This window comes from Pteropus alecto, unplaced genomic scaffold, assembly GCF_000325575.1.
Source record: "Pteropus alecto unplaced genomic scaffold, ASM32557v1 scaffold7, whole genome shotgun sequence".
NCBI classification, from domain to species: Eukaryota; Metazoa; Chordata; class Mammalia; order Chiroptera; family Pteropodidae; genus Pteropus; species Pteropus alecto.
In genome coordinates, this window is record NW_006494614.1 from 63,405,896 (window position 1) to 63,426,367 (window position 20,472).

Below are 20,472 nucleotides of genomic sequence, written 5' to 3' on the forward strand. Positions count from 1 at the left end.
CATACTCAAGAAACAGTTCCCAGTAGCACGGTGACAAAGGTAGGCAGGTCTCCACTTGGCGGGAACTCCATGCGGACCTGGAAGTGGCTTGTGCTTGGGTGGTTTTGGCGAGAAGCCCCGGGCAGGCTCAAATGCCAGCGCTGCCATCTGTCTGAATACAGGGGGCTCGGGGGCCCTGGCCAGCCACCTGGTCCTTCCTATAAACTGGGTTTCTGCTACATGGACTCCAGGCCCTGCAGGTGACATGCCCCTGGCATTTCAGGCGACATGGTGGGAGTACTCCAGAATTGGAGAGGTGGCCTGGGGCTATCGGAGAGGTCAGCTTTAGTTTGGATGTTACTGCCATTCTGTCAACAAAGTGTCTGAGAATGTACTGTGCCGGGCCCTGGGAACAGAGAACAAGCCCTGAGCAGAAGCGGTAGGTGACAGAGGAGAGGAAAGACCAGAGATTACACAGAGCAGCGGCCTCGGCCCCTGTCCCACCCCTGCGCACCCTGCACTCACCAGTCGTGGCTCCCTGCTCCCTGAGGCCTCCAGCCCCCCTCATCCCATGCTGCCCTCCATGGACTGCATGGCTGGAAGGGTGAGAGAGCAGAAGTCAGCACTGGCTGGGGTGGGGGCGCGGTGCTTGAGGACTTGAGGAGAGAGGCAGCAGGGAGCCTGTGCCCCCCTTGGAGGGGCCTCAGGGGTCACCCAGTCCACCTTGACTAGAAGGGAGCCCCCTTCAGAAGCATCCAGGGCTCTGGAGGCGCTGGCTGAGGGCGGACAGTTCCCAGAGCCATGCCCTGGGACACAGAGGGCTGGTGGCTAGGAAAGGGGTTAGGAGGGCGTGTCCCCTCTGTACGCCCCAGCTGGCATGCCCTGCCTTGGGCCTAGGAGGAGGGCAGGGCAGGGGGCAGCTGCAAATGGCGGAGGGGGCCTGACAGGCCTGGCAGGTTACATCTCACATTCTCCTGCAGCCAAACTGAGCGGGGCCCCAGCAGGTGACCGAGCCCTCTTCTCCTCCCCCGATATCCCCAGGTTCAGCCAGATTCTGTACCCCTCAAGAGCTGCACCAGAGTCGGCCTCGGTTGTAATTTGGGGAGCATGAAGGGGCCCCAATACCTCCGTGCCTGAGCTCACACTCAAGACAGCCAGCACCCAGTCAAGGAGCCAGCACGGAGATCCTATGTTTAAACCAGGGCCATCCCGACAGGATGTGTTTTGGAGCCGCTGCCACCTGCTCTTGACTCACAGGATGAGTCCTTTCTCTGGGCTTCGGTTTCTCCATCTGAGTGTAGGGCGGGACTATCTGTGGTGACAGGCAGCTGGCAGTGGGTCTGGAGAGAGTTTCAGCCCCTCTGCGCTACTTACTGTGCTCTCGGCCCACTTCTGACCCCAGAGCTCGGCTGGTGGTGACAGCCTGGTCTGGGGGTGTGCCTGAATGCCCCCTCCCCCGGGGTAGAGTGGGAAGAGCACGGCTGCCAATGCTCATCATCCCTCTGCAGCCCCAGGGGCACTGCAGCTTGGGGGGACGTCACACACAGGGCTCCCCAGGCCCCTGGGCTTGTGGGATAAGGAGGGAGGAGCATGCCCAAGGGCCCCCAGCTTTCAAGAACTAAAGTATTTGTGTGAAAATGGCACCTGGTTGCACAGTTCTGGGAGAAAAACAGCACAGGCTAGTGGGGCGGGGAATGGGGGGCTTGGGGCACTCTGTACCTCAGATGGCGGCTCCCCCTCTTTGGGCCTCTTCTGACAAAAGCATTGGTTTAATTGACCTCCACCAACCCTCAAGAATTCAAGCATTGAGGAGGCCTGGGATGGCCACGTGTCACTCCCCGCCCCCCACTGCCCCGGCCTGCCAGCCAGGAACCCCCACACCCCCACCTCAGACAGATCCAGCCATGTGGAGGGGCAGGAGTGCTCCCAGGACACCCGCCTCTCTTGTGCCCAGCTTATCGACACTCCTTACCCACAAGGGGCTCTGGGGAGGGGCCGCAGCCAGGCCAGCTGTTCCCATCCCTCATCACTCGCCTCCCCTCCAGCCATGGTCCCCACCCCCCCAGAACAACATGCCTTCCAGGCCCTGGCGCCTGAGCCGCCCCTGGGTCACATGGGGGGCAGTGCCTGACACTCTGGAAGAAGAGATGGGGGCACAGCATGGCCAGTTCCCCCCAGTCACCCAGGGTCTGCGACAACTCCTGGTCATTGGGTTAGGGGCCCCAGGGCAAGGACAGGAGATACACGCTGGGCTTTGGGGGCTCCAAGCTTGGGGGTGTGTCTGTCGGGGCCTCCCAGAGCCATGAGCTCAGGGCTCTGATGGGGGTCAAGGTGCCCCTTGCCCTCCAGGGAGGGGACAGCTCATTCGCCCTTGGCCAGGAGGGGGATGGGGCTCAGCACTGCCTGCTCCCCGGGTCACTAGGCTGTTTGTGTCTTTGTTGCAGAGCCTGGGCCTCTCACTAGGGGTCCTGGGGCTGAGGAGGCCCAGCACCCTGTTCCCTTGGCGCCGGGCTCCCACGCCGGGCCGTGTGCGGAGAGCCTGGGTCATCCCCCCCATCAGTGTGTCGGAGAACCACAAGCGCCTTCCTTACCCGCTGGTGCAGGTGAGGGGGAGGGGCCAGAGTGGGCAGAGCCAGGGCTGGCTGTCCTCATGGGTCCCTGAACATGTGTGCTTTAAACGGAGGAGCCCTTGGAGCCACAGGCTGAGCTGCCCACCCTCACTGGGGGAGGGTCCAGGACTTCAGAGAGGGAAGGACCCCTCCGCTGAGGGCACGTCCCCCAGCCCATTTCCTACCCCTGCAGATCAAGTCGGACAAGCAGCAGCTGGGCAGTGTCATCTACAGCATCCAGGGGCCCGGTGTGGACGAGGAGCCTCGAGACGTGTTCTCCATTGACAAGTTCACAGGGAAGGTGTTCCTGAATGCCGTGCTGGATCGGGAGAAGACAGACCGCTTCCGGGTGGGGCACCTCCCCACTCCAGCCTTCTGTTCCCATGTCTGGCTAAGACAGCTTCCCCGGCAAAATCTGGTGTCCTTAATTGAGGGGCAGATTCGGGGATTTGGAACTAGGACCTGCAACCTTAGGAAGCAGGTGTTCAGGATTCTATCCCCATTTACCAAAGGAGCAAACCAAGGCTCCATGGAGGAGCAGCTTGGCCCTGGCGGGAGGACTGCAGGAAGGGTGGGCGCTGCCCCCCTGGAAAGAACCAGCTGACACTGATGTCACCCTCTTCGCCCATAGCCAATTCTCCCGGCTATGCTGGTGGGGATGGTGTGTCAGGAGAATCCCGTGGTCTTGCCAAATCCCATCAGCAAATACCCCTTGATTCGCAGGGGCGGACCCCGGGCAAGGCACCACGCAACCCACCCCTCAGAGGGTTTGGGATTGAGAGATCTGAGAGAGAGGGCAGTGCGGAGGGAAATAAGGAAACACAAAGCCGCACTTACTGCCCCTTTCGAGTGGCCCTCGTGGGAGCCACAGATGTTTGGGGATCACAGTTTCCGTCCTTGATCTCTGCTTGACCAGCTGCGCGCCTTCGCTCTGGACCTGGGAGGATCCACCCTGGAGGAGCCCACGGACCTGGAGATCGTGGTTGTGGATCAGAATGACAACAGGCCTGTCTTCCAGCAGGAGGTGTTTGCTGGCCGAGTCCTGGAGGGTGCCATCCCAGGTGAGGCAGGAGCCCGGCCCCCCGCGCCCACTGTTCCCACGCGGGAGGGGCTCTGGGTGGGTCAGAAGTTCAGGATTTTCCTTTAGCAAGAATTTCAAGGTCCTTCAAAGAGTCTCAAAATAAGTAAATAGAGTCTCCAAAACTAAGGGAATTTCCGCAAGTCAACTCAAGTCACTTTCCACTTCAATATAAATTTCAAACCCCCAATTCTTCCAAAATTTATGAGAGGATTTGTGGATAGCAAAGCTCGGGCTGCTGCTGCTGCTTCCTTGAAATTAAGGTGAAATTCACATAACAAATTTAAACATTTAGAAAGGAACCCTTCAGTGGCATTGAGTACTTTCACGGTGCTGTGCAACCTCATCTCGTTCCAGAACACTCTCATCCCCACCCCGCCCCCGCCCCAAAGGAAACCCCAAGCCCATTAAGCAGTCACTCCCTCTTATTGCTTCTTAGTTCTACATTTTGACGGCAAACAACACACAATCCTCTGTTCTTTAACAGTCTTTACAGAAGGTTCTCACTTGTCTGAGTCTGTTCCAGGGCAGACAGATTCCATTCCAGACAGTGAGCCCTTCTTTCCCCCCTGCTCTCAGGGGGCTGGTCAAATCCAAGGCGAGCAGAGTGCATCCCTCTCCGGATGGGACCGCAGCACTGATTCATGGCAGAGGTGTGTCCTCTTTTGCCACGCATAGTTATTTCATCCCATGTTTTGTTTTTCATGACTTAAAATGACAATCCTTTTTTTTCTTTACTTTTAACTTTTCATTTTGACATAATTTAAGACGTACAGAAAGGTTCCAAAGAATTCCTGTATGCCCTTCCCGGAGATGTGCTGCGTAGTGTGTTTGCTTTTAACCTTTTCTCCTTCCCTCCCTTCTTTCACTGCTGGTTGCCAGCCTGATGCCGTCAGTATATATAATGATAACTCGGCCACGGTATACTTGTCAAAATCAGGAAGTTAATATTGACATATACCAATAGCCCAATACTGTTTTTTATAGCAAAAGAAAACCCTGCCTCATCTTATAGTTCCTGTCTACTCTGAATTCCCTGTCTGTTCATGCATGTTGCCCACCTTTTCCATGAGAGCCTTTCACACACTAATAGTAGTTCTTTCAGAGGTCTGTCAGGTAAAAGCCCCAGTGTTTGCTGCTCGATCTTGGAGGATGGATTTTTTTTTCCTCTCTTGCTCTTCTGTGGGTAACAGCAGAAATGGAGGTAAATAGTGAATGCCTGGGAATGGGCAGCGGGGGGAATGGCTCACTTTGGGGAGGCAGATAGCAGGCAGGTGTCATCTGTAGGTGGGCCAGCCTCGGCCTCTGTTGCTGGTTTAGTTCAGCTTCCTGGGGCTTCTCTTGGTATTTCTGCTGCACTTCAGACTTCAGCAGGGGCTGCATGCCCACCACGGAGGGGTCTCTCCATGCCCCTACCTGCTCCCAGGGTGACTGTTGTTGCATGGTACCTGGGCAAGGCTCCTGGTAGGGGCAGGAGTCTCAGTTATATGTGGTCCATGTGTACCTGAGCCGCTGGGGTGAAGCTTTTTCAGGATTCCTGCCCCTTCCCCAAGGCAAACCGCCTGTCTGTCCTCCTGCTTAGAGCAGGGTCCGTTCCTCCCCCAGCAACCCCGTCATCACCCTGCAGTTGTGAACAGTACAGAGCGCCAGCAGGCTTCTCCAGTTCTCCTGCTCAGCCCAACCTAGGCAGCCCCTGCAGGCCCGAGCCATAGGTGCCTTCCAGGGCCTCTTCCTGCCCCGGTCTCTCTCATCAGCCCTTGTGGGATGCTGTGGAAAGCACAGACGAAAGAGATCCCTTTGGGTGGGGGCTCCCAAGACTGTGAGCTGTCATGCTAGCCCACGCTCAGCCTTTGAGAGTCTGATCCAATTTCACCTCTTCTCTTCCTGCTTCTGCGGTGGCTGTGTCCTCCTGCCTTGCTCCAACAAAGGCGAAAGCCACTGTCCTCAGAGAAGCTGGTCACATCCCGAATTCTGGTTTATCAGGGTGCCTTCTGCCCTCACCGATCTGACGAACTCAAAATAAGTGCTATTTTGTGGATTACGCACTCGTTCTCATTATTAGGGCGGAACTGACTTTTTCTTTGCAAGCACCAGGGCCTCCTCATCTCTCTGTCTGGAACAGTCCCTTAGCCATTAGGTTTTCTTGACGCTGACTTTTAAAAAAACGTTTATGGTGGTAAAATACACATAACATAAAACTTACCATTCTAACTTTTTTTTTTTTTGGTTGTTTTCCTGAAAAAAGGGAGAAAACTGATTTTATTTTATTCATTCATTCATTCATTCATTTTTATTATGATGACATTGGTTAATGGAATCCAGTAAGCTTCAGGTGTACAATTCAAGAGTAAGGCACATATATATTGCATTGTGTGTTCACCGCCCATAGTTCGATTTCTTTCTGTCACCACATGTTTGACCCCTTTTACCTCATCTACCTCCCTGATCTAACTATTTTTAAGCATGCAGTTCAACAGTATTAAATATATTCAAAATGTTGCATGAGTGTCACCAGCAACCATCTCTGGAACTTTTCCAACTTTCCAAACTGAAACTCTGTCCCCCTCAGTCACTAACTCCCCACCCCGCTCTCCCAGCCCGTGGCAGCCACCGTTCTACTTTCTGTCCCTACTGTAGGGGCCTCATGTGAGTGGAATCATACAGCATTTGTCTTTTCGTGACTGGGTTATTTCACTGAGTATACTCTCCAACCATGTCGTCGCATGTGTCAAGGTTTCCTTCCTTTCTAAGGCTGAATAATATTCCGTTGTACGTATGTACCACATTTTGGTTATCCATTTATTCGTCCATGGCTACTTGAGTTGCTTCTATATGTTAGCTGTGGTGAATAATGCCGTTACGAATATGAGTGTACAAGTGTGTCTTTGAGACTCTGCTTTTAATTCTGAAATAGAGTGGCTGGGTCGAACGGTAATTCTGTTTTTAATTTTTTGAGTAACTGCTATACTGTTCACGGTGGCTGCACCATTTTCTGTTCCCACCGACAGTGCACGGGGTTCCAACTTCTCTACTTCCCTGCCAGCACTTATCTTCTGTGTTTTGGGTAGCCACCCTAGTGGGTGTAATTATTACTTGCATTTCCCTAAAGATTAGTAATGTTGAGCATCTTTTCATGTGCTTATTGATCATTTGTACGTCTTCTTTGGAGAAATGCCCGTCAAGTTCTCTGCTCGTTTTTGAGTCAGGTTGTTTATTATTGAGTTTTTAGGGGTTCTCTATATATTCTGGATACTAATCCCTTACGTATGATTTTCTTCCATTCTGTGGTTGTCTTTTCACTTGATACTGTCTTTTGATGAACAAATTTTTAAAATTTTCATGAAGTCCGGTTTGTTTCTTTTTCTTTTTGTTGCCTCTGGTGTCATATCCAAGAAATTATTGCCAAATCCAGTGTCATGATGCTTTTGCCCTGTGTTATCTTCTAAGTTTTATAGTTTTAGGTCTTACATTTAGGTCTCTGATCCATTGTGAGTTTTCAGTTTTGTATGCGGTGCCAGATAATTATGGGTCCAATTCATTCGTTTCATGTGGATATCTAGTTTTCCTAGCACCATTTGTTGAAAAGACTTTCCTTTCCCCCATTGAATTGTGTTAGCCTCCTTATCAAAAATCATTTGACCATATAGTGAGGGTTTGTTTATTCCTGGGCTCACTATTCTATTCTCTTGGCCTATATGTCTGTCTTTATGGCAGTCCCACACTTTCGATCACTAGACTTTTGTAGTAAGTTTTAAAATCAGAAAGTGTAAGTCTTCAAGTTTTAGTCTTCATTTTCAAGATTGTTTTGGCTATTTGGGTTTCCTCAAAATTTCATATACATTTTAGAATTGTTTTTCAATTTATATAAAAAAAAAAAAAGCCTTGGGATTTTGATAGGGATTACATTGAATCTGTACCTCACATCAGTTAGTACTGATATTTTAACAAGATTAAGTCTTCCAGTCCATGAATATGGGATGTGTTTCCATTTACTTATGTCTTCTTTTAGCAATGTTTTATAGTTTTCATTATATAAGTCTTTTACTTCCTTAATCATGATGCTGACATTTTGAAGCATTTAAGCACTTATTTTGAAGATTGTCTCTGAATGTCTGTAGGTGGGGCTGAGGACAGCACCTGCTCGGCATGCCAGCACATCATCTGCCTCTCAGGTGTCTGGGGTTCAGGGTCAGCGCAGGTTCTTCTGCTTGTTCACCTGGACCCAGTGCTCTCAGCCCCTGCCTGGCTGTCTCGGTGTCTTGTGGGAGACACAGGTGTCAGCTCTTATCGACCCTATAACAGACACTCCTGTGTCTTCCCCCAGAAACAACACAAGACAAAAGGCTTGGACGTTGAAGTTTGCGCAGGCCAGATGCGGGGAGGGGTCTGGACCTGGCATAGTGGGCTGCAGGGGGGCAGGAGTTAGGGGTTGCCACTGTGGGTATCGCACACACGTGTCCTCATCCTTCCCAGGCACTTATGTGACCACGGCTGAGGCCACGGATGCTGACGACCCAGAAACAGACAATGCGGCCCTGCGGTACTCCATCCTGGAGCAGGGCAGCCCCCAGCTCTTCAGCATCGACGAGCACACAGGGGAGATACGAACGGTGCAAGTAGGCCTGGATCGAGAGGTGAGGCCACCACCGCTCCACTTCGAAAGCTAGGGACAGGGAAGCCAGTGTCACATTTGGCTCATCTTTGCTCACCTCTTTGGTGCTCTTGGCTGAGCAGGAGCAGCTCATGTCGAGGTGGGCCCTCTGCCCCGGCCTTGCCTACCCAGACCCTGCCTCCCCTACAGTTGAAGGGGGCCCCCAGTTGCTGCGGACATTCACGGTGGCTCTGGGTGGAGACTCAGCTTGGGGTGCACCTGCCTCCTGTGTGCTTGTGGAGTTAGGTTGAGAGAGGGCGTGAAAAGCCCTCAGCATGGCACCTGTCCCTGACACACTCTCGGCATGTTTTCTGCCAAAAATCTCCCTACCTTATTACCTTACTCAGCATTCAGGCTCGTCACCTGGGGTAGGGCCATCCCCTCACCTCTCGAGCCCCACAGCAGCCACTTGTGCTCTGGAGTGACAGAGCAGCTGGGACCACTGCTGCCTGTCACCGCTGGCACCTCTGGGAAGCTTCCTTTGGTTTCTCCACAGCCACCTGTGTGGCTCTGTCTGGTCCCTCGCTGTGTTAGGTGGTCTCCATCTCTCTCTCTCTCTGCCACGCCCCAGGGCAGGGACTCAGCTCGTCGGTGCCCCTCCGTGCCCGGCATGCAGTAGGTGCTTCGCATACGTTTATTTGACTTGGTACCTGATCTCTTGCTCCCTCCTGCACCGGGGCAGAGTCGGAGGTTGACAGTGGTGCTGTCAGACCCTGAGAGGCCAGGCAGCACATTTTGCCCCAGAGCTTGGGAGCAGGCAGGGTGCTTGGAGTCACTTGGTGCTTGGAGCAGGGGACTCTGCTGCCCACAGGGCTCGCCTGTGTGGGCCGAGCTCACAGGTGGCCTGCTCCTTGCCCTGCCCCGCCCCCAGCCCTACAGCAGCCGGCCAGCCCTGGCCTTGTTCCCACCCTATCTCCTGACCCCATGTTGCCATCCCCCCAGGTGGTCGCCGTGTACAATCTGACCCTGCAGGTGGCAGACATGTCTGGAGATGGCCTGACCGCCACCGCCTCAGCCATCATCACTGTTGAGGATATCAATGACAATGCCCCTGGGTTCACCAGGGATGAGGTGCCACCACTGTCCCCACCCCCTCCAGCCCCTGCTACGGATGACCTTCCCTCCTCAGGCCCAGCGGGGAGGGTGGGCGGCTGGGTGCTTTGGGGAAGGAGTCCTGCACAAGTACCACAGAGACCTGAGTTGGGGGTCAACAAAGGCGGTGCTTGTGAGCGGTAAGCAGAATCAGGCAGAGCCAGAGAGAGACCCTGGGAGAAACATTCCAGATACCCCTTCTATGTCTCCCCCAAGCCCTTGTGCAGCTGGGAGCTGGTCCTACAGAGAGGGACTCAAGGGGCCCCTGGGGGAACAGTGACTCCCAAGGCAGACAAACCTGGGAAGACACCCCCAGTGGGTAGGCAGCAGACTTAGCCAGGAGGGAGTGAGGGAGGGCGTCCCCACCCCAACAACCCCGGAGGTAACCAGGGTGGTGTCCTGCAGTTCTTCATGGAAGCCACAGAGGCCGTCAGCGGAGTTGACGTGGGGCGGCTTGAGGTGGAGGACGGGGACCTGCCAGGCTCACCCAACTGGGTGGCCAGGTTCACCATCCTGGAGGGCGACCCCAATGGACAGTTTGCTATCCGCACAGACCCCAAGACCAACGAGGGCGTGCTATCTGTGGTGAAGGTGAGCAGGGTGCACGGCTCCCCGTGCCCAGGTCTTGCCACGGGCAGAGCTGAGGAGGACACCTCTCCCCACACCCTGAGACCCCAGTTGGACCCTCTGTGCATCTTCAGGAGACAGCAGAGGGAGGGACAAAGCCAAGAGGGTGGGCAGTGCTGGCACTGCAGGCTCAGGCCGCACTGACCACAGGGCAACAGGGCCACTCCCACAAGCCTGTGTGTGATTTACAGCGTGCTGCCACCTTACGTGTGTGATCAGTGTGTATGAATACAGACGACACCTGCATCAGCCAGATATGAAACCAGAGAACCAGTAAGAGATACATGTACACACACGTGTGTATATACGTGTAGAGATGCAGATATATTTAGACACTGATATGTGAAGACATCTATTCCCAGACACTTGCTCGTGCCATCATGGAGGCCGGCTGGGCCAGTCTGAGATCTGTAGGGTGAGCCAGCAACTCAGGAGCTGGTGCAGCAGTCTTGGGGCAGAATTCCTTCCTCAGAGATCTCAGTTTTGCTCTTAAAGACTTTCAACTACGATGAGGCCCACCTAGATGGTCCCGGATAATCTTCTTTCTTTAAAGCAAGATGATTATAGAAGTTAATTTAACCACATCCACCAAATACCTTCTTGGCAACACCCAGATGAGTGTTTGCTTCAGTCACTGGGGAGGACCACCCGACCAGGCAACACATAAAACTGACCACACGGCACCCAACAAATTCAGTTTGAGAGATAAGTATTTATTTTATCGTTTTTACATTATTCCTTGTGCCTTTTCTGTCCCGTGTAATTTTTATTTTTCCAAGGCCGTAAAGGAGAAGGAGAGTAGGGGGCTCCAAGGACCACCCCAGGGGTCAGCAGCACCACCGTGGAGGCCTCTCCTGGCCCCGTAGGCCCCGTAGCTCAGGTGCCCAAACGTGAGTGGGGGCTGGAGTCCTGAGCAGGTTACCAGCTCTGTTTCCTCCTCATCCCCCCACCCCTCAGCCTCTGGACTATGAGAATTGTGACCAGTATGACCTCAGAGTTGTGGTGCGGAACGAGGCCCCCCTGCAGGCGGTGGCCTCCAGGCCCGAGCGGGGCCAGGCCAGGGTCAGAGTGCAAGTGCAGGACGTGAACGAGGCGCCCGTGTTCCAGGAGAACCCACTGCGGACCAGCCTGGCCGAGGGGGCAGCCCCAGGAACTCCTGTGGCCGCTTTTTCTGCCCAAGACCCTGACACGCAGCAGCTGCAGAGGCTCAGGTGACCTCACTGCCCCTGCGCCAGGGGCCCTGGGGGTGAGGCACAGGGAGCTGATGGCCCCATTCCTCTGTTTCCCTGGTTCCCTGCTGAGGCCAGGAGCACAGCTGAGGGTACCCCGGCCCCTGTGCCCGGAGGGTTCCCATCAGGGCCCTGGTCAGAGTGTGGAGGGCTCACCTGTGTGTGTCCCTGACAGCTCAGGGAGTCTCAAGGCTCACGTGTGTGCATATTGGTGCGACCTTGTTCCGTAGGGCAGGCCTGGGCACACTGCACACTGACATGGCCGCTGTCTGTCCTGGCCAGCTTCTGAGTGCCCAGCCCTGTTCATTCTGGCGAGGGCTGCTCTCATGGGACTGGCCCTGGTTGAAATCTTGGATTTCAACCCCAGCCCGGCCCTGCATTATCTGTGTCTGTGTCCATGGTGCCCATGGGTTGAATCTTATGGATATGATACTGTGTCACTCAGTCACCATGGGACCCCGGGCAGCTCACCTGCCTCCCTGAGCCAGTTTCCTCATCTGTGATTTGGAATAGAAAACACCAGCTTAAGGCCTCAAAGGCATGTGTGTGTGTGTGTGTGTGTGTGTGCGCTTGCGTGCGCGCATATGCATGGGGAAGATGTATGTATGTGTGTGTCTGGGTGACCACACCTCTGGAGGGTGTCCCGTGTAGGCTCAGGGTCACCCTGTCCCTTCCTGCCCTCCTTGGCTGACAGCTACTCCAAGGATTATGACCCTGAGGACTGGCTGCAAGTAGATGGAGCCACGGGCTGGGTCCAGACCCGGCGTGTGCTCAGCCCGGCGTCCCCCTTCCTGAAGGATGGCTGGTACAGGGCCATCATCCTGGCCCACGACGATGGTGAGCACTGAGCCCACACCTGGGCTCCAAGGCTTCCTAGCCCAGGCTGGGTGTCCCCACTGCTGCCCAAGGATTAAGAGCTGGCCTTCCACTAAGCAGACTTGTAGGTGGGCAGTGGGCTCCAGGAGGGACAAGGAACCCACCAGGCCTCTTCTGCCTGCAGCCTCCCCGCCCTGCACAGCCACTGGGACCCTGTCCATTGAGATCCTGGAGGTCAACGATCATGCCCCTGAGCTGTCCCCACCTTCTGGAAGCCTGTGCAGCAAGCCAGACCAAGGCTCTGGCCTTCTCCTCAGTGCCACAGATGAGGACCTGCCACCCCATGGGGCCCCCTTCCACTTCCAGCTGAGCCCCAGGTTTCCAGAGCTGGCCCGGAACTGGAGCCTCAGCCAGATTAACAGTGAGCTCCACCCTCCCCCACCCTGAGGGTCCAGCCTTGGGACCTGGGGGGGCACTCAACACGTGTTCCTACCTGAGTGTATCCTCAGGCGGGGCAGGGGGCAGGGGTTAGTTATCAGGCCCAGTGGGCAGAAGGGAAACAGACCCATCATTCCATGATCCCCATGGCACATGGAGCGGACATGGCCAGTCCAGGAGGGGCCTGCTGACCTCAGGCACTCTCCACAGTGAGCCATGCGCGCCTGCGGCTACGTCACCAGGTCCAGGAGGGGCTGCACCGCCTCAGCCTGCTGCTCCAAGACTCAGGGCAGCCTCCCCAGCAGCGCGAGCAGCCCCTGAACGTGACTGTGTGCCGCTGCAGCCGGGACGGCACCTGCCTGCCAGGGGCTGCTGCCCTGAGGACTGGGGGCGCGGGCATCAGCCTGAGTGCTCTGGTCATCGTGCTGGCCAGTGTCATCCTGCTGCTCCGTGAGTGCTAGCACCCTGAGACCCTTGCCTTCAGACCCCGGCACCCTGGGACACCATGCCCTCCTCCCCCACTCCCCATGCCCCATGCCCCACATAGCCCCCATGCAGACCTGCCAAACACCTACCTAGCCCTGTCTGCCTGCCCAGTGCTCGCCCTGCCCGTGGCCCTCCTTGCACGGTTCCAGCAGCAGTCGTGGGACAAGGGGCTTCTGCAGGGGCTGCAGGACGATCTCAGAGATAACATCCTCAACTATGATGAGCAAGGGGGCGGGGAGGAGGACCAGGTAAGGGCAGGGGTGGGGTGGGCAGCGTGCCGTTTCAGAATGCTGGGCAGTGGGAAAGGTCCTTGGGAGTCCAGGTGGTGGGCCAGCCCCTAGGATCCAAGGGGAGGGGCCTCCCCAGATCCTCTCTCCCTACGCCCAAACTCCTGAGGCCTGTCTCGGGAAGGTGCCTGGGATGGAAACCTACCCTGTCCTGGATCCTGGCTCAATTCCATGCACTTTGTCCACAGGATGCCTACGACATCAGCCAGCTGCGCCACCCAACAGAGGTGGCAACCCTGAGCACCCCTCTGGGACGGCCACCACTGCGCCGGGACACTCCATTCGGCCGGGCACGGCCCCCACCACCCCGCGTGCTGCCCGCCAGCCCTGCTGACATCGCAGACTTCATCAACGATGTAGGTCTCCCAGGGGTGGGCGGAGAGGGCAGGAACTAAGATGGGCATGCACATACCCATACACGCACACCACATGTCCACGTCTCTGTCTACTCCTGTGCACGTGCTGTCATGGGGTGTGGGCTCACTGCTGGGGTTGCTGGCAGAGCTTCGAGGAAGCTCCTGAGAACCCGAGAGCTGAGTGAAGCTGGGGGAACAAGGGGCCACAGGCACTAAAGTCCTGTGGGAAGAGGAGGCTGGTGACCCCCCGCGCCAGATAGCGGTGCGCCTGGTTTGAGCTGAGGTTGGTTGGGGCCTGCCCTGCAGTTCTGTCCACCAAGCGCTGGCTGAGGAAACTTAACGCCCCCTGCCGGTGGAAGTGCAACTGCCCCCTGAATCCAGGCATCCTTAGTAGTTCCTCTGGACACAGCAGCAGTGACGTCCTGAGGTCCACAGAGGAGATGCCCAGAACATGGAAAATCCAATTGGGTAGGCAGCGGAGGATGCATGCAGGTACTTGTCAGTAGTGTGCCAGGGGCCACGCCTGCATACACTTAGCAGTCTGGCTCCGAGAACGCCCCTGACAGATACCCAGCAAGGGCCAGGTCCTGGTGCAGGTCCCTTTGGGAGCCAGTGTATACACTGACAAGGTGACGGCAGAGTTGGAGGTGACAGACCATTTGCCAAATCTTTAAGAGGCAGAACCAGCTGGTCTCCCAGATGGAGTGTCTGGAAGCCTCAGGTAGGACACAGTCCTCAGGGAGGGCTGGTGACGGTTATGACCCCAAGGAAGGAGAATTGCTCAGAGAGAAGTTTCTCTTTTCAATCTGCATTCTGGGGTGGGGACTACCAATGGTGCCCCCACCATCACGTACTTGAGGCAGCTCCAAGAACACCTCATCACCCCTCAGACTTTCTCTGCCCCTTCCTGGTGCCATACCTCAGGCTGACCTGACCCTGTACTGCAGCTGGGCTGTGTGTGCATGGGTGTTGAGCTCCTGGGACCTCTCCATAGGGCCTAGAGGCTGCGGACAGTGACCTCAGCGTCCCACCCTACGACACAGCTCTCATCTATGACTACGAAGGGGATGGGTCTGTGGCAGGGACACTGAGCTCCATCCTGTCCAGCCTGGGTGATGAGGACCAAGACTACAGCTGCCTCCAGGACTGGGGCCCCCGCTTCGCACAGCTGGCTGACTTGTATGGCACCCCCAGAGGGCCTGAATGAGGGCAGGATGCAGTGGCCACTCAGGACAGAGAAAGGAGCTTTCTGATGAGGACTTGTACCCACCCTGCTGAGGGTACAACCACCTGGACACGTAGGGTGGGCATCCTTACCAAGATGGACAGCCTGACTACAGGAGCACAACTAGACATGCCGACGGTTTGTCACGTGACCGGGAAGATCGGCAGAAGCAGCCACCTGGCTCCATGCCTGGGGACCTTGGGCAGCCTACTTCTCCCAGGGGAGGATGGAGTCCATGGGGCAGAGCCCAAAGCCTGGAGTGGAGCTGCAGGGAGGAGGCACCCTTCCCATCCTGAAGGCCCGATAGCCCTGTTCCAAGTCACCTGCAAGGTGGGGGGCGGGGGGAGTCGGCCACCCCCATTCTCAGGTCTGTCTCCCCCCATGCAGATCTCATCTTTGTATAAAAGGAAGCAGCTCTCCAGCAAATGTGAATTGAAAATGTGCTGTCTTGCCACAGTGACCTATAGGGCCTCACCCCACCCCAGCCCCACCAAGGCTACAGCAGAGGGCTGGTCCTGGGGGCAGTGGATGGGGCTGTGGGCACACTGCCTTGGAGTACTGAGCCTAGAGTGGGGAGCCCCCTCCAGCCCCGGGATGAGGCCTGAGGGAAGAACCAGTGAGGATGCCAAGTTCTATGGATGCCTTTATCCTCCACAAGTGGTGGGGGGTAGGGGCCAGGACCCCGAGGAACAAGGGACCCAAGAGGGGACTCCCCCTTCACACTATCCCCATGGCACCTCCCTGAGACCCCTCTGCCCACACGGAGATGTGGCCATCCGAGGGGAAGTGTGTCTGTCCAGCCAGGGTCACCCCTCCTGGACTAGCTGTGTCTGGGCCCGGCAGTGGGAGGATGGCAGCAGGGGCAGGTGATCCTGGCAAGGGTGGCCCCGAAGGAGTGGCGAGCGGCGAAGGCAGTCAGCATCCTGCAGTGACTGGGGCAGCCTGCGGCCACGGCTCTCGGGCAGCAGCAGGACACACAGCAGGGCAAGGATGGCGAAGGAGGTGAAAACCACGTGTTGCAGGAAGAAGCCCCGCCGGCCATGCGCATCGGCAAGTGGGGCGGCCACCTGGCCCAGGAACCCGGCACCCAGCACGAGGCCCAGCCCTGCCCCCCTGCAGGAGAGGGCACGGTGTGGGCAACCTGGGCAGGTGGCCGCCCTCACAGGCAGATGGGCACGTGGACACAGCCTGTAACTCCCAGTGCCCCCAGGGAGGCCTGGACCCAGCGAGAGCCAGAGGTGTGGGAGCTCCAGGAAAACGAAACTGAAAACACTTTTGTGGAAAAGCTGCTCCTCCCTGCCCTGGAACAAGTTTTGTTCTTTTCAACAGAAAATTGGACAATGATTTTTCCCCTGGAATTCTGCCCTCTCTGGAGGCTGTCTCATTTCTGCCCCTCCTCACACCTGCGTCTCCCCTTCCTCTATTCCTGAGCTGTTGTCCAGACCCTTCAGTGCCAGTGTCCCCCACATCACTCAGGAAAAGACAATCTGAACTCTGCTCACGACAGAATGGAGAAGTCTTCAAGCTAAGCTAGGGAGGGAAATGTGTGGGGTGTCCGGTCCCCGGGGGGCTCTGGGGGCTGGCCTGGCAGGACTCGCATCTGCCATGTGGCTGAAGCTCACCTGATCACTGTGGGGAAGATCTCAGCTGCAAAGAGGCTGCTGAGGATGGACACGGCCTGGGAGGCCAGGAGCCCCAGGACAGAAAGAGAGAGCACGGTCCAGCCTGGCAGGTCTGGGGACAAGGAGAGGGCTCCCACACTGCCCACGTCGGGCCACTCCAAGGCCATCCCTCCCCTCGTCCATGTCCCAGGGGCCCTGCTGGGCCTGGCCTCCCCAACCCTTCACCCCTGCACTTGCACTCTGGGCTTGTTTGTGTGCGGGGCGGGGGGTGGGGGGGTGGAGGCAGCTCTTCCGGGCTGCCCCTGTCCAAACCAGACCCTTATGTTTAGCCCCTTCATGTAGATCTTTTTGATCCCTTAACTTTGGGGGACTGTTTCCCTGGGTGCCCAGTGGAGAAATGAATGGGGTGAGGGAGCCGATCCCAGGACCCTCCCCACCACTGAGCTGACCCTCAGCCCAACAGGACGACCCTGTTAGCCTGCAGGGCACTGCACTCACACTGGGCCCCGGCGAGGAGCAGCAGGGATGCCAGGCCCATGACCAAGGTGCCCAGCAGCAGGATCAGGCGGCGTCCCCAGTGATCCACTGTCAGGAGCAGGAAGACGGTGGCCACTACCTCTAGGCCAGCTGCCAGGAAGTACGGCCCGTAGAAGGTGGGCTCATGAGGGAACAGTCTGTGGAGGAAGCTGGCTTTGATGCCCCCACTGACCAACCTGGGAAGGAGGGCGAAGTTACTGGGTTCAGCCAGAGCTGGGGACTCTGGCGACTAAACCCCCAGCAGAGGTGGGGGACACCGATCCATCTCAGCCCACCCGCGCCCTCCCTTCCTCACGAACTGAAGCCCAGGATGAGTCCATTCTTCCAGGTGATGTGGGTGTGCCAGAGCTCCAGGACCCAGTGGTACCGGGGCTGGGGGCTCCCTGCAAACAGTACGTCCAGCTCTGTGGACAGGAGGAGACATGAGGTGCATATGAGGGGGCGACACCTCTCCTCCAGCACCCAGGCCTCCCTTCTCCTGGCTGATGCGTAAGGAACCTGTAGCCAGGGAGCTCTCCTCCTCAGTGCTGTCCTCCGGGTCCATGCCGCTGGCTTCGGCAAGATGCCACAGGATCTTCCTGGCTCGGGCCAGCTGCCCAGTGGCCAGCAGCCAGCGAGGAGACTCAGGAAACAGGGCTGGGAACCTGGAGGGGTGAGTAAGGATGACTTCAGCTTCCTCCCCACAGGGATGACAAGGGCCAATGCCCCCTCCCTGGTCCCGGGGGCAGGACATCACATGGCTTTGTGTCCCTGTCCCATATCCACATGCCTGGTGCTGCATGGAAGTGCAGAGGGAAGTGATACACACAGCCTCCCGTCTCCTGCCACCTACCCCCAAAAGAGCAGCAGGAGTCCTGTTGCCAGGGCACTCAGCCCCTGCAGAAGGTGCCAGTCCTGTGCGAGCAGGGCCAGCCCAGGCAACAGCAGAGTGCCCACCACTGAGAAGAGGCCGGCCCCAATGCAGAACATCAGGCGGTGTGGTGGATCGCACAGCTCCAGGCCTGGGCAGACACAGATGGCCTGAGGCCGAGGCCTCTCGAAAGGGAAGGCTGCTCGGTCCAGGGCTCTGAGGACCAGCCGCCGACCTGCTCAGGAGCCGGACATCTGAGGCCAACTCACTGCCCACTCCAGCACCTGAGCCTGCCCTCAAATAGCAGAGCTCACAGAGCAAACAGTATCCTCCCATCTTCTCAAGAAGAACCCTCAAAAGAAGTTTGGAGAGGCCTCCCATGCCACCTATGTCCCCCTCCAGCAGGGTCGGAGGCCTAGCCTGAGTGGGTGCCCGGTCTGACTCCCCATGGTACTCACGAGCCACGTAGAGGGCGAGGAAGGCCCCTGCCAAGGCCCCACCGTGAAACAGCCGCAGGGCCAGCAGGGCAGGAAAGCTAGCAGCCAAGGCCTCGCCAGCCCCCAGGCCTGTGGCCAGCACCAGGGAGGCCACAAACATGGCCCTGCGGCCAAACCTGTTGGCCAGTGGGGAATACACATGGATGTAGGTCAGGAAAGCTCAGGCGTTTAGCTGGATGTTCAGGGGCTGGAGGGGAGGGGCAGCACCTCACCGGTCACAGCCCATGCCCAGGATGACGCAGCCCAGCAGCCAGCCAAAGAAGTGGCTCGTCTGCTCCAGTGGTACCTTCCAGCCATCTTCGCACACGAGGTTCCACTGCAGGGGACACCCATTACCTATCAGCCAGCCAGGAACCACCCCCCTTGCTGGAGTCCCCAGAATATCCAGCTGGAAGGGCCCCCTAGATGTCTTGTTCCAGTTCCTCCCTGGAGGAAAGGGGAAACTGAGGCAGAGGGCAAGGGAACTGCTCAAGGTCACATGATGTGTTTTCCTGGCTCTGGTGAGCCTCACGTGGAATTGGAAAAATTCCTGGTCTGAGCCCCCAGAGGGTAACGACCTGCGGTCCCCAGAGTGCCCACACAGAACCCCAAGTCTGGTTTCTGCTTTTCTCCAGATGGAGACTCACACACCTCTCTCCAGCCCTCACTCTCCTCCCATGGCTGGCCCTGGGCTGACATTAGTTACTACTCGCTGTGCCCTGGCCCCCCAGGGCCTCACCCTCGCTTCTCCCCTGCCCTGCTTGCTTCAAGAGCAACTCACTTCAAAAGCAGGGCTGTACTTACCTGCTTTTCCTGGTCAAGGGCCCTTGACCTCAGCTTTGCACCTCCTCACCTCCCTTTCCAGTGTCCTGTGCCTTTTTTTTTTACAAGCTTAACAAACTGTTGTGGGTCACACTACGTCAGAGTTTTTATTTTAAAATCAAATCGCTTGCGAAAGCTGGTGGGGAGCTGATCGATTAGCACACCAACAAGAGGGCAAGTGTGAGGTAGAACAGAATGGGTGGGAGGAGAGAAGCTCTGCCCATCTGAGGGCCCCCAGACAGGCCCGGCAGGAATGTGGCAACCCTGCTCCAGTTTCCACACTAGAGCAAATTCTCTCAGGGGTGGGGGTGCGGCTTCAGGGCTGATGATGCCAAGAGACGGGCAGGCCCTAGCCAGAAGGTAGGACAGGAGGTCCCAGCTGTCGACTCTCCATTTCTCCCCATTCAGACCCCTGTGTTGTCCCTTCAGGAGACCCTGCCTCTAGTCCAACCCTCACACACCTCACAGGTGAAATGTCTGCCTTTCACAAACTCGACTGACTGTACTGTTCCCTTGATTCAAAGCTTCCTGTCTTGGGAACCCAGTCTTGACACAGCCCAAAGCCACATGTTGCTCAAAATGTTTGTGGCACTGAAGTGAACTCCAGGCCCTGTTGACCACCTGGCTGGCACCTACCTGGTCATACCTTCAGCTTAACTCCTCCTCCTCCTCCAAGCTGCCTGCCCCCCTTGGCAGCCCTTGGGCCTCAGACTCTGCCATTGTGCCTGGCAACTCACCAACTTGGGCATCAGCTGCACCGTCAGTCCCCCAAATGAGAGCCCCAGGAGACCAAGAGCAGAGGGCAAGGGGGTGGAAGGGGGGACAGAGGAGGAAGAGCAGAGGAGGGGGTACAAAGGAACGGGACAGAGGGAAGGAGAGAGAGAGGAAGAAGGAATGGAGCAAGGAGGGGACAAAGGGGGACGGAGGAAAGAGGGAGAAAGGAGGGGCACGGTGGGGGGGAGAAAAAGGAAAGGGGGCAGAGGAGAGAAGATAAAAGGAAAGAGGGTCCAGAGGAATGGGGACAGAGGAAGGGGAGACAAAGGAGAGGCCACGATGAAGGGCAGAGAGGGGAACAGAAGAACAGGGACAAAGGGACAGAGGAGTGGGGGTAGAGCAAGGGGGATGGAGGGGGAGGGACGAAGGGGATAGACGGCAAGGGGGGACGAAGGAAGGAGGCAGGGGGAGGGGGAACATGGTACAGAAAACTCAGGTAGTCAGTCCTCCCGCACCTGAGTGACTGGGCTACGCAGCAGGCCGGCGGCGGGCAGCGCGTAGTGCCAGCCTCGCGTGCA

The 20,472-nt window shown here is 57.1% G+C and overlaps 2 protein-coding genes across 4 annotated transcripts in view; one reads left to right on the forward strand and one right to left on the reverse strand.

The window, feature by feature from the left end:
- Positions 1-15,370, forward strand: part of CDH15 (cadherin 15) — a 28,777-nt gene extending 13,407 nt beyond the window's left edge. Inside the window, exons 2-14 of the mRNA XM_015600302.2 lie at positions 2,424-2,582; positions 2,782-2,937; positions 3,505-3,649; positions 8,140-8,300; positions 9,260-9,388; positions 9,815-10,000; positions 10,994-11,247; positions 11,960-12,102; positions 12,266-12,502; positions 12,730-12,969; positions 13,117-13,253; positions 13,481-13,648; positions 14,643-15,370. Of these exons, the coding sequence (XP_015455788.1) occupies positions 2,424-2,582; positions 2,782-2,937; positions 3,505-3,649; positions 8,140-8,300; positions 9,260-9,388; positions 9,815-10,000; positions 10,994-11,247; positions 11,960-12,102; positions 12,266-12,502; positions 12,730-12,969; positions 13,117-13,253; positions 13,481-13,648; positions 14,643-14,855 (2,328 nt within the window). The 3' untranslated portion in view covers positions 14,856-15,370. The remainder of the gene's footprint in view (positions 1-2,423; positions 2,583-2,781; positions 2,938-3,504; positions 3,650-8,139; positions 8,301-9,259; positions 9,389-9,814; positions 10,001-10,993; positions 11,248-11,959; positions 12,103-12,265; positions 12,503-12,729; positions 12,970-13,116; positions 13,254-13,480; positions 13,649-14,642) is intronic.
- A 133-nt stretch (positions 15,371-15,503) lies between these two features.
- SLC22A31 (solute carrier family 22 member 31) lies at positions 15,504-18,987 on the reverse strand. Of its 3 annotated transcripts, XM_025042873.1 has the most exons (8): positions 18,592-18,735; positions 18,341-18,495; positions 17,865-18,033; positions 17,531-17,676; positions 17,328-17,436; positions 16,994-17,208; positions 16,496-16,607; positions 15,504-15,986 (listed from the first exon to the last, which is right to left on the reverse strand). In XM_025042873.1, exons 1-8 carry the CDS (start codon positions 18,603-18,605, stop codon positions 15,680-15,682), a joined length of 1,227 nt encoding a protein of 408 aa, XP_024898641.1. In that variant the 5' UTR covers positions 18,606-18,735; the 3' UTR covers positions 15,504-15,679. The 3 variants fall into 3 exon arrangements, with proteins under 3 accessions (XP_024898641.1, XP_024898640.1, XP_024898639.1); XM_025042872.1 differs by having other exon boundaries at positions 15,504-16,607; positions 17,531-18,495; positions 18,592-18,987; XM_025042871.1 differs by having other exon boundaries at positions 15,504-16,607; positions 17,531-18,707.
- Between the last annotated feature and the right edge of the window lie 1,485 nt (positions 18,988-20,472).

What these genes read in the sequence shown, in the direction of transcription:
- SLC22A31 (XM_025042872.1), bottom strand. An exon ending in CTCATCCTGGGCTTCAGTTC is followed by an intron (nt 17,209 to 17,327) that starts GTGAGGAAGGGA and finishes CCTCCTTCCCAG; the next exon opens with GTTGGTCAGTGGGGGCATCA. An exon ending in GCTCCTCGCCGGGGCCCAGT is followed by an intron (nt 16,608 to 16,993) that starts GTGAGTGCAGTG and finishes CCTTGTCCCCAG; the next exon opens with ACCTGCCAGGCTGGACCGTG.